At 48.4% G+C, this 12,793-nt stretch overlaps 1 protein-coding gene across 3 annotated transcripts in view; it reads right to left on the bottom strand.

Annotated features, from left to right (window-relative positions):
* The window catches only part of LYST (lysosomal trafficking regulator), a 3,752,809-nt gene that overhangs the window by 710,410 nt on the left and 3,029,606 nt on the right, over window positions 1-12,793 (bottom strand). For all 3 annotated transcript variants that reach the window (XM_085611970.1, XM_085611971.1, XM_085611972.1), the window contains one exon: window positions 7,983-8,139. In XM_085611970.1, coding sequence (XP_085468096.1) covers window positions 7,983-8,139 — 157 coding nt within the window. The remainder of the gene's footprint in view (window positions 1-7,982; window positions 8,140-12,793) is intronic.

The following is a 12,793-nucleotide window of genomic DNA, read 5'->3' as shown; positions in this document are numbered from 1 at the left end:
ATCTCCACGCATGGAGGTGGAGGCTGGACAGGTTCGGTGGAGGACCGTCACCTGCTGCTACGACAGAAGATCCTCCCGAAGAGGCAGAGGGATCGGGGATCTATCACCATGCTGAGTAGCTCGGGATGCCAGTACCTTCGTGCCCAATCCGGAGCCACAAGGATGACTTGGGCCGGTCGCGCCGAATCTTCTTCAGCACTCTGGGCAGAAGTGGTATAGGCGGAAAGGCGTACAACAGACCGCAAATCCATTCGTGACGAAAAGAGTCGCAGAGCGAGTGCCGCCTTGGAAATCCCAACGCGCAGAACTGATGACATTGCGCGTTCTTTTTGGTGGCGAATAGATCTAACCAAGGCTCTCCCCACTGCTGAAAGAGACCTTGCGCCACGTCCGAGTTCAGACGCCACTCGTGATTCATCAAGCACCGGCGGCTGAGTTTGTCCACCCTGGGGTTCAGAGAACCTGCCAGGTGTTGAACCACCAAGGTAATGCCTTGATGTTCCAGCCATGTCCAGTGGCGCTGAGCCTCCTGACCTAGGGTCCAGGACCCCACCCTGCCCTGTTTGTTGCAATACCACATGGCGGTGGTGTTGTCCGTGAACACCTGCACCACACTTCCCCAGACAGAGGGAAGGAATGCCTTCAGTGCAAGTCGGATTGCCCGCAGCTCCAAAAGGTTGATATGGAGCCGGGACTCCGCCGGAGACCAGAGGCCTCTGATCTCCACCTCTCCCAAATGGCCCTTCCATCCCAGGAGGGACGCATCCGTCACCACTGTGTGCTCCGGTTGGGGAAGGGAGAGGGATCTGCCATTGACCCAATCTCGATTCGTGAGCCACCACCGCAATCAGAGTGCAGTGTCCTCCGAGATCTGGACATGATCTGACAGGTTGCCCTGATGTTGCCCCCAATGGAACTTCAGGTCCCACTGCAGAGCCCGCATATGCCATCTGGCATGCGTCACCAGCAGGATGCAGGAGGCCATCAGGCCCAGAAGCCAGAGGGTCATCCTGACAAACCCGGGACAGAGGCTGAAAGATCGGAATCATAGCCTGAATATTCCAGACTCGCTGCTCAGGAGGATAAACCCGAAACAGCATTGAATCCAGAACCGCTCAGATGAAGGGGAGCTTCTGAGAGGGACTCAGGTGCGACTTCGGCACGTTGATGGAGAACCCCTGCAAATGCAGGAGGTCGGCCGTAGTCTGAAGGTGGTTGACGACTGCCTGGGGTGAGCCCGCCTCCAACAACCAGTCGTCGAGGTAAGGGAAGACTGACACCCCTGACCTGCGCAGATGAGCTGCGACCACCGCCATCACTTTCGTAAACACCAGAGAGGCGCAGGTAAGGCCGAAGGGGAGCACGGCAAACTGAAAATGCTCCTGGCCTACCGTGAACCGCAGGTAACGCCGGTGGGCAGGTAGGATGAGGATGTGAAAATATGTGTCCTGCAAGTCCAACGCTACCATCCAGTCTCCAGGGTCGAGGGCATTCAAGACCTGAGCCAGAGTCAGCATTTTGAACCATTCCTTCCGGAGGAAGCGGTTGACGTTCCGGAGGTCCAAGATGGGACGCAGAACCCCTTTGTCCTTCTTGGGGACCAGAAAGTAGTGGGAATAACAACCACTCCCTACTTCTGGCCCAGGAACGCACTCACTGGCCCCCTTGGCCAAGAGGGCTGCAACTTCCTGCCGGAGAGTCGCCAAGTGTTCCCCTGACATGCGGTGGCACCGAGGTGGCATGGCTGGAGGAGTGGACTGAAAGGGAAGAGAGTATACCGTGCGGAGGATCTGCAACACCCACTTGTCCGATGTGATAGCGAGCCAGTGGGGGAGGTGAAGGCGAATCCTGCCACCCACTGGCGTGGGGTGCTCCACAAAGCTCGGATTAGGAAGGTTTGGAGGTAGAAACAGCGGGGGTGGAGGTGGACTGCCCCCCACGCTGATTCCCAGACCCGCTGCGTCCGCGGCTACGCTGAGGCTGGTTCTGCACAGGCTTGCTGAAGGAACATGCCTGGGCGACCCTGCCTTGGCCACGAAAGGAACAAAAACCAGGAGTGGCCGGGGCCTTCGTGGAAAGACCCAAGGACTTGGCCGTGGCCCGTGAGTCCTTAAAACGCTCCAGTGCACTGTCGACCTTATCGCCAAACAGGCGAGTGCCATCAAAGGGCATGTCCATGAGCAAGTTCTGGACATAGGGCCAGAACTTAGTAGACCGCAACCAAGCGTGGCGACGCAGTGCCACAGTTGTAGAAATCGCCCTGCCCAACGAGTCAGCGGTGTCCAAATCACACCGAATGGCGAACTTAGCCACATCCTTACCCTCAGTAACTGCCTGGGAAAGGACAGCATAGACCTCCTCAGGACACTGAGGCAACACTTGAGCAACCGCGTCCCATACGCATGGGAATAGCGGCCCAATAAGCAGGCGGTGTTCACCGACCGAAGCCCCAAGCTGACCGAAGAGAACAACCGCTTACCGAACTGTTCCAATTTCTTAGAGCCCTTATCCGGCGGAGCTGTGGGAAAGGCACTCTGCAACGTCGAGGCTTGGATGACCAGACTCCCAGGCATGGGATGAGCAGTCAGAAACGGGGCGTTACCAGGCGCCGGGCAGTGACGCCTGGCGACATTTTTATCCACAGGGGCACCCGTGGCCGGCCGCGACCAAGTGACCAACAGGACGTCGGCGAGGGCGTCGTTGAAGGGAAGCAGTGGGTCCTACGAAGCAGATGCCGTCTGGAGCACCTCAGTGAGGAGATTAGTTTTGAGGGCCACCATAGGAAGATCGAGGTTGAGGACCTCAGCAGGCCGACGGAGCACCATCGTGTAGGATGCGCCCTCCTCCATGGTAGGTGGGGGAGAGGGAAACCCCGGGTCAGAAGAGACATTGAGGTTGCCGGCGTCCTCCAGATCGTCCACCCAGTCCTGCTCGGAGTCACACTGACGGGCAAGAGGGTCCTCGGACCCCTCCCAGTCATCCTCCACCTCCGGTGCAGGAGGAACCGGCTGCGGCGGCAGAGCCGGAGCAGCGGAAGGGGCATACGGCGCTGGCATACGTCGCCGTAAGCAGCGCCGTCTCCCAATGCGGATCCCAGGCAGGAACAAAATGGTTGTGGAACCGGGGCAAGGGCGCGATGAACGGCACCTACTGCGGCGCCGGAGGCAGCGCTGGGGCTGGAGCCAGCAGTGCCGGAACCTCGTGGCGCCGGGGCCGGAGCCAACGGCGTAGGATCCTGTGGCACCGAAGCTGGATCCGCCGGCGGCACCGACGGCCCAACATGATCTTGACATGGGACCGCGGGGCCCGAAGGCGCACCGGCGGGAGCCCGAGGCCTAAAAAGGCAGTCCATGGTAGCAAGAAACTCTTGCACCTGTTCGGGAGTCGCCGACGGACCCAGGTAAGACAGCCAGGCCACGGGACTCCAAGGGAGCCGCAGGGGCAGAACCCCTGTCCCCCTTGTCCGCATCAGAGGACCGACGGGGGAACTTTGGAGAGCGAACACGCTTCTTCGACTTCTTTTTATGTCGTCGCTCACCGTAATCCGAGGGCGAAGACTTGGAGGCCGAGGAGCGATGACTGGGCCCCGCGATCGGTCCCGGGAACAATCCCTGGATCTGGAGCGGCATTGGGACGAGTGCCGGGCCTCCACCCGGCACCGCTCCCTCAAGGCCTTCGGGGCCATGGCCCGACAGGCCCGGGAGTCGTAGTCGGTCTCGAGGCAGTAGAGGCAAACATCATGGGGGTCCGCCACCGACATATTGCGACGACAGGCCCACAGGACTTTAATCCAGGCATCCCTACATGCACCAGGAGGAAAAAGGGGAGACAAAAGTCTCAAAAGAGTAGTCAAATAGTGACTAAGGTACGTGCTCTATTCGGATGTGCGCTTGCTGGCGCGGAAAAAGAAAGAACAGACGTCAGCGTGCATGGGTGGCGCCTAAGTAATCTCTATGATGTCATCTTGGTGCTTACGATGCCAGCGACTGATGCGGAGCCGCACAACGCCACCTACTGACGCGCAGGGGTACTGCTACAAAAACTTGTCTGATCCAGTCTGACGCCTGGGGATATTCTAAGGTAAGGAATCTATCACTAAGGTGTCTATTTCAGAAATAACCTGCATTTTTATGATTTCATTATAAAAACTGAACATGCACTAGTACCAACGACCCAATATTATTTGCGATTTATGATGGTCACGCTTTTACACTCTTTCCACTTATTTTCACTTTATCTATCATTTTCATATTGTTTTACCTTCTCCCCGAATCTTTCACATTTTGTACTTCTTAGGAAAACACAACTGTTCACGGTTACTTTTTACAAGAGTGCCTATCCGAGTTTCTAAATTGGGCACTATGTTAATAATTAATTATTTTCAATATAATCTGGTTTAAGCTGGTCTGGTGAAGGATTCACAATATTTTTTAAAAAGAAATAATGTAGAGATATTATACCAAATATATGAAATACATCTGATATAATATTGAGTGTTGATATGTACATCTTTTCAAACAGCCTTGAAGAAGTCGTTTTTACGCCAAAACGCGTGTCGGCTGTCATCTTCTTTAACAACATTTCCGACGTGTCAACATATTCAAGATCATTCTTTGCATTTTTACTTGTTTTAGATTTGAAAGATCATTGTTGATATTTGAAATGATGCTATGAATTTATTATTAAAATATACTGATGAAGTCAGCAGTGAAACTTATTAGTGGCTGTGCTCTGTAACTAAATAATTGCTGTTATATGTAAGGGGCAAACAAAAGGGGATGATTGATGGAGTGGTGAACATCGCAAGCACTCACACCCAGTCAACTAATCTGGGTTTAATCCATCATCATTCTTTAGCTCACTCCGCCACCCCAGTTCAGACATGGCCATATGCAAATCAGTCTGACCCTGTAGCTCATGGGAACAGTCCAGCCCGAACTGCCAAGCCATGTCTTCCCTGGACCGGAAACAGGCATCCTGGGAACGGTTTCTGGCTAGCAGCCATCATCAGCCAGGCTAGCTTGAATCCAGTGGCAAAGTGACCCACGTCTTGTCACACCCTGCCAACTTAGGGCGAACAAAGCAAAACCAAAGGGGATGATGGACAGAGTGTTGAATATTGCAAGCACTCACCCCCAGTCAACTGATCTGGGTTTAATCCATCATCATTCTTTGAACTGGGGTGAATGTATGACATTGTTCTGCATTCTACTACACTAGCATCCCCCGCATGTATGGTGAATGTCCCCGGGCACAGGATTAGTTCTCGTGAAAGGTTTCAACGGTTTGAATAACGGAGTTCCATTTTACATGGATCCTTTAGTTCAAGTAGTTTTTAATATTGTTGTTCTCATCACAAGCAATATTTTCAAAAAAACTTCAATTCCCAAAATGCATCATTCCTGGTGCTTGGTTTAACATTCTTTCAAGCTTTCACTCCCAATGCATTTCGGCCGATGGCCTTAATCAAGGGGATTGTCTGTAAATGGATAAATAACTCTTATGAATCTATGTTAAACAATTGGAGACCACATTGCCATTCGTGAACTTAAATAAAAAAAATACGGTTAGTCATGCCGTGCTATCGTAATCAAAGAAAACGCGTAGTGAAAGTTATATAGTGTGAAGTTAAATGAGAAATGCTCGAGCGTCAACCGGTACGTCCTGTGTTGCGCTCGAAACGGTAAGGGGTTCTCCTTTTCGTGTCCGTGTGAATTAAAGAGTGCTCAATGATCAATTTAAAAAAACCCGTAATGCTATGAATGGGCTGAGATAGACAAACTTCACGTACGCGGCAAGCACTATTACTAACCGCGTTAATCAACAAAGCTGTTATACTATAAAACAACGCTATCTTACTTTGCGCTTACTGTTATGTTTCCTAACACGGTTATGTTGGCGTGTATACCGCGTCAGCCTCCGTGGAGGAATTCAGTGGGTGTGTCATAAATCGGAAGTGCGATTTAAATCTCAGTCACTAGGAGTGAGTAATCAGTGAAAACGGACTAAGCGCACTGTGGAATACCCGAGTGCATAAGTGCAATAAAGATATATTCAAAAAGTGCAAAAAACGTGATGTGTTGTTTAAAACGTAAATAAGGAATATCTAACAAATGATGGGCAGCGATTAAAATTCAAACGATAATTACAAAGACATGTGAAAAACAAGTAAATAATATGATATCAACGTTCACAATAGAGGTACAGTATATCTACATAAATGAAACCAACAGTTGATCTTCTATAGGAAACATTGAAATTCTAAACGTTCGTTCATCCTGTTGGGTTTCAAGGAGTTTAACTGGCTTATCCAATAGTTCTCGCGTTTTAAGAGAAGATTGTGGTTATCTCTTCCTTCCTGTTTGTTCACAACTTCTAAAACGCAAAATTTTAATTGACTGATGTTCTGGCCAGCTTCAATAAAATGTTGAGCTACAGTAGATTTTGTTTGTTTGACTCATATTGCTTTTATGCTCGTTTACTCGTACTTTAACTTTTCTTTCAGTCTGTCCGATGTACGGTTTCCCACACGGGCACCTTAACATATAAACCACGTTTGATGTATCACATGTGGCATTTACTCTCAATTTAATCTTGTGTCCTTTCATCCGGTGGGTGATATGTTCTCCCCTCATCAAATTGTTGCAATTGTTACAATTCCAACATGGGGTGTTACCTTTGTATGTAGAGACTGTAGTTTGCGTTTTTTATGATTTCTCCTACATTTTTACTTCTACTATATGCGAAGATCGGTTCCTCTTCAAACACCCGATTGAAGTCTGTTTCAAGTCTCAGGATGGGCCAGTGTTTTTGTATCATTTTCTTATATGTAATGCTCATCGTAGAGTATTTTGAAACTACGGTTGTGCGTTCCTTGATCGGTTTCTGACTGGGTATCAGTAGTTCTTCTCTTGCTTTCAATGAACTTCGTTCCTTGGCCTTGATTCTGCATTCTGTCCATCAACTGTTGTTTTTGCATTTGTCACCCCGAGTGGGACGGGTATGCCCAGACGTGGATCCCGTGCTCTCCAACCCCGAAACCGTTCCTAGGATGCTTGTTTCCAGTCCAGGGAGGACCTGGCTTGGCAGTTCGGGCTGGACTGTTCCCATGAGGCACAGGGTCAAGACTGATTTGCATATGGCTGGGTTCAAACTGGAATGGCATGGTGAGCAAAAAAACGATGGATTTAGGCCCAGTCATTGTACTGGGGTGAATGTATGACATTGTTCTGCATTCTGTCCATCAACTTTTGCTTTTGCATTTGTCACCCAGAGTGGGACGGGTATTCCCAGACGTGGGTCCCGTGCTCTCCATGCCACTGGAATCAAGCTATCCTGGCTGAAGAGGGGTGAAACCCCAAAAACAGTCCTAGGATGCTTGTTTCCAGTCCAGGGAGGACCTGGCTTGGCAGTTCAGGCTGGACGGTTCCCATGAGGCACAGGGTCAAGACGGATTTGCATATGGCTGGGTTCAAACTGGAATGGCATGGTGAGCAAAAAAACGATGGATTTAGGCCCAGATCTCTGTACTGGGGTGAATGTATGACATTGTTCTGCATTCTGTCCATCAACTGTTGTTTTTGCGTTATATGTATGGGGACAAGTTCTTTTCCATACTAGATAACACTGGATGAGTGGCACAGTGTTGTACATTCAGCACGCCCATTTGCAGATTGTTAGAAGTTGGACTTATTAGTTAAATATTACGGAGGTGCTGGCTGGTGTGTTGCTTTACCACTGCCATTCATATCGGAATTGCTAATATGGTGAAGTTAAGCTGGGTTGTAGACATTCAATACCTCATAGCGGTTTGCTACAACAAACTGTTATTGCGACCACCCACTCAAAGATGAAGCCAAACAATTGGTCTCTTCAGTCTTTGAGAGTCAAAGCATTTATAAGTAAATAAATGCTAATTGTGTAAAATAAAATACAAGTTAACTGTTTGATACACATTTTGGATGACCGTATAAAGCTCTTACCTTGGTATACTAAGAACATTTTTGTAAAAGGAGGCAATCTAACCAAGAAATGTAGAACTGTTCCACTATTTGAGTAATGTGATCCGTAATGATAGGGTTGAACAGGAGGCATTGGTTCATCGTCTTTAGCTCCTTTAAGGTATTCCTCTTCTAAATACTGGAACATGAACAGAAGTGTAAATCGAAAAAAAAACAATGTGATTAACAATGCAAAGTGCCACAAGACCTGCATGTAACGAACAATCTAGAATCCAGTACCTAATGTACAAAAAAGTAGCGATTTGCTGACCAGTCACAAACTGTTTAGCAACCAATAAAGTGTTTATAAAGAATTGCTAATGGCAGATTTCTTAAAAATATTTAGCAATTCCTTATTTTGGCAAATCGCTATTTTGAGGCACAAAGCATTCACTAATGGAAAATTCATTAAAAAAAACAGCATTTTGCACATGCAAAATACCATCAACTGAAAGCAGGTGGTAACATGGTGCAAATTATAAAAGGGGGCCCAAAATGTATTGCAATCTTGCACAATGGCTGCACTCTGTGTTGTAAAGTGGAAGGCGGGGATATTTGTGGAGTTTAACAGAGGAGGAGGAGAGAAAGGATTTTCAGACAGGTCGACTCTACTTGAACAAAACAATTAGGAGGTGCAGGAGGGATTTCACAGACTACCATAGGCAGGGTTTAAAAAATGTCTTGAGGCAATGTTGGCAAGAATATACTCACACATTCCATTTCCAAGTACCCTTGCGGAGTTGAAAGCTACAAAAATCCAACTCTGCAATAGTACATTTCCCACAAGTGACTGGATGTGTAGATGATAAACATGTTCTAATGTGTCCACCCTCTGAAACAGAGTACTTGCATTTCCATACAAACAGCCAACATTCTTTAAATATTCAAGTACACCGTAATGCCACATGTCTGACAACAGAGTTAGTGGTTTGATACCCTGGGAGCACTCATGACGCCTACATCTTTGCATAATATGGAGTATACGAGTGGCTAGCAAAAGGAGAGCTTGGAAACAGATGGTAGTTAGGTTTATTTCTTTCTTAATTAACCTTGGAAAGCACATTTAGGTATTTCATAAATTCTTAAGCAATTTTGTTAATTTCAGGTGACTTCATATGCATTAAAACTATAGACATTGACATCACCACGAACCTGAAAACAAAGAAAGCACAGTGCTGTTCACAGGCAAACGGGGATGGACATTTGATCTAGTTAAAGCCAGATTCCAATGTCTGCACGCAAGTAGGGGTGCCTTAGATTATGAAAATAATAGCTACCTGTGCTATGCTGCAAAATACTCATGCATTAGAGACCACCAACTGACCCTGCAAGTGATGATTCTGATGAGGATGATGTAGTAAATCCCCTTTACTTGACACCTCCAGGACCTGATGCTACAAGGGCTGCAGAGGGATGTTATGCAAAGGAATCCTGTCACAAACAACTACTTTTAAGGTACATATCACAGACACATTTCTAAATAAATACCAAAGTGTATTGAGTGTTTATGTTTATTCACATATTAATCTTAAGATGAAGAACATATATATGTTGAACATATTATTCCAGAATAGAGGTGTTATTAATGTTTAAAAATAAACAAAGTGTATTTTCTTTCTTTTCTTGAAAACAGTGTCACTGTATGTTTTACTATTCACGCCTTTGACGTCCAGTTGATGGTCAATGGGTTGGATGCTGTGGGGCTCTTCTTTGCCCTTCTCCATTTTGGCTTGTAATGCTCCTTGATGTATCTGGCTCACCTACGGAAATACTGCTCACATCTGAGTCCTCCTCAATTTCCCCAATCAACCTTGCTGCCCTAATTCCTGCATTACCAGATTACATTTCCTCTACAGAGTTTGCGATTTGGGTTTGCTCCGTGCTACATTACCATCATGGTGTACCAACTCCATCTTCATGTTAATAGTTCTACGACACATACCTGAGGTCAGTGCTTAATTTGAGCCGCTGGTTTCCAGTGCTCGGCACCGTCACTTAATTTGTTTCCGGTGCTTGGCAATGGCACTTAATTGTCATCACCACACTTATGACATTCTGTCACATGGTGGGGCCGCTCATCTAATTTAGAGATGAACAAAGTTTGTTTATGAATACAACATACATTAAAAAAACACAATAATAATACCTGCCTCCCTAGCCATTCCTTTGGATTTGGGGACCTGGAACGATCTGCACTGTTGCACTTGTGGGCGAGAGGGATGGTTAGTAGTTGTTTTGGTACTGTCAAACAAGTTACTTACCTTTGGTAACGATATATCTGTAAGAGACATATATTAGTTATGAATTCCTCACCTTAGAATTACCCCCAGGGGTCAGACTGGATCCGGTGAATTTTTCTTCAGGAGTACCCCTGCACGTCAGTAGGTGGCGTTGGTCGACTCCGCGTTCGTCGTTGGCATCGTGATCACCGGAATGACATCGCAGTATCTACTCAGACGCCGCCCCTGCGCGCTGACGTCAGTTCATTACACGACGAACGAGTTACTTACCCTCGGTAACGATGTATCTGGTAGAGACATAGTCTAGCCGCAGATTCCTTAACTTAGAATATCCCCAAGCGTCAGACTGGATCTGGAAAACCTCCTGCAGCAGCACCTCTGCGCACCGGGGGCACCGCCGCACAGCTCCGCCCTGACGTCGTTCACGGACGTGACGTCAGCGGAGCCATATAAGCCCCTCCTGGCGTGCTGACGCCAGTTTTCGCCGGAGAAACTTTTCCACGCCACAACGCGGAGCCATCACCAAAAACTGTGAGAGTATGGGAACAGTGTATGAAAAAGATGAAAAAAGAAAGAATATGAATGGTGAAAAACAGCACCATAAAATACAGTGCCAGGCTCTGTAAGGGAAAGAGCAGAGCACCATTTGGGTCCTTGTCGCTCCGATACCCGGGAAGGGTGTGTATGGGGAGACGACCGCTGGGCGCCTGTGCCTGGCAAAGACCGAGAACAGCGGGACCCAGCATCACGTTTACGGGAGGACAACCTCCGCGACTTATGCTTACCTGTCTCCGAACGTCTTCAGGACCGACCCCGTGAGCAGGCCCGTTCTCGAGAGGGAGATCGGCGTGTGAAGACGCAGGACCGGACATCCGGGTAGCCAGCAGTTTCATACGACGCTCCCTCAGGGACTTTGGTTTCATCTGCTGACAGGCGGCGCACTCTTGGAGTCGTGGTGCACTCCCAGGCACCACATACATATGGCAGGCGGGTCAGTGACAGACAATTGTTGCGTACAGGTTTCACACGCCTTAAAGCCCGTAGGCATCGCACACTGTTCCGTGACGCCAAAAAACAGGCCAAGAAACCGCTGGTTTTCCACGATCTGCGTTGGGACGAGGAAAAGAAGAAAAACTGACGTCAGCGCGCCGGGAGGGACTTGTATCTCCGCTGATGTCACGTCCATGGACGACGTCAGGGAGGAGCCGTGCAGCGCCGCTCCCCGGCGCGCAGAGATGCTGCTGCGGAACGGCCCTCTTTTGCATGCCCCAACCTTTTTTGGCGCCCACATAGCCAACAAAGAGCTGGTCATCCACCCGAATTGCTTTTGTGCGATCCAGATAGAAAGAAAGCGCACATTTTGGATCTAGACAGTGAAGCCTCTCCTCCTCTGTAGAAGGATGCTGGGGCGGGAAGAAGGTGGGCAAAGTTATGGTCTGTCCTATATGGAAAGAGGTAACCACTTTGGGAAGGAAAGAAGGCCCAATGCAAAGGACAACTTTGTCTGGATGAACAGCCAGGAAAGGAGGTTTGGAAGAAAGAGCCTGAAGGTCACTCACCCTGCGAGCAGAGGTGATAGCAACCAAAAAGGTAGTTCTAAGAGTCAAAAGTCTGAGGACAGTTATGCAGCAGCTCGGAAGGGAAGCACATAAGGTAGGTCAGAACCAGGTTCAAATCCCACTGGGGCACTACAAAAGGAATTGGAGGATACAAGTGAGTAATGCCCTTAAGGAAGCGAATTACAATACAAGACTTGAAAAGAGAAGGCTAATAAGGAAGGCAAAGAAAAGCCAAAATGGCCGAAAGATAACCTTTTAAAGTGCCTGGAGCAGAGCCCTGCTGGGCCAAAGAAAGAATGAAGAGGAGAAGGTCTGCAGGAAGTGAAACCTTTGCTGCGCACCATACCAGAAATGTTTTTCATGTACAGGCGTATACCGTTTTAGTGGAGGGATGCCTGGCTGCCAAGATAACATTACAGACTTCGGGAGGAAGGTCGAAAGCTGTCAACTGTCGCCGCTCAATCTCCACGCAAGGAGGAGGAGGCTGGATAGGTGCAGGTGGAGGACCGTCCCCTGCTGCTGCGACAGAAGATCCTCCAGAAGGGGCAGCCAGATCGGAGGATCGATAGCCATGTGCAGAAGCTCGGGATACCAGACTTTTAGTGCCCAGTCCGGGGCCACAAGAATGACTGAAGATGAACTCCACTTGCGTCGAAAAGCGTCGCCTAGTGAGTGCCGCCTTGGAAATTCTAATGCGCAGAACTGCTGACATTGCGCGTTCTCTTTGGCGGCGAATAGATCTAACCAAGGCTCCCCTGTGAGAAGTTGGCCTGGCATATGCTGTCCTCTAGTTATAGGGGACACCTTGCACCAGTCCAATTCGACTCTTAAGGTGATAGGTTAAAAGACAACCTTTAAAGAAAGCTATCCTAGTGGTAGCTGTGGAGAGCAGCCTGCAGGCTAAGTCTTGAAGGAGTGTTAAGCTTATTGTTTTACCATAGATAACCTCTTGAATGACCAAATGAAAGAGTAGTCCACACAGGTATATATATAA

This window comes from Triturus cristatus, chromosome 6 (assembly GCF_964204655.1).
Source record: "Triturus cristatus chromosome 6, aTriCri1.1, whole genome shotgun sequence".
NCBI lineage: Eukaryota > Metazoa > Chordata > Amphibia > Caudata > Salamandridae > Triturus > Triturus cristatus.
The sequence above is the reverse complement of the archived record's forward strand: the minus strand, read 5'-3'. Positions and strand labels throughout refer to the sequence as shown.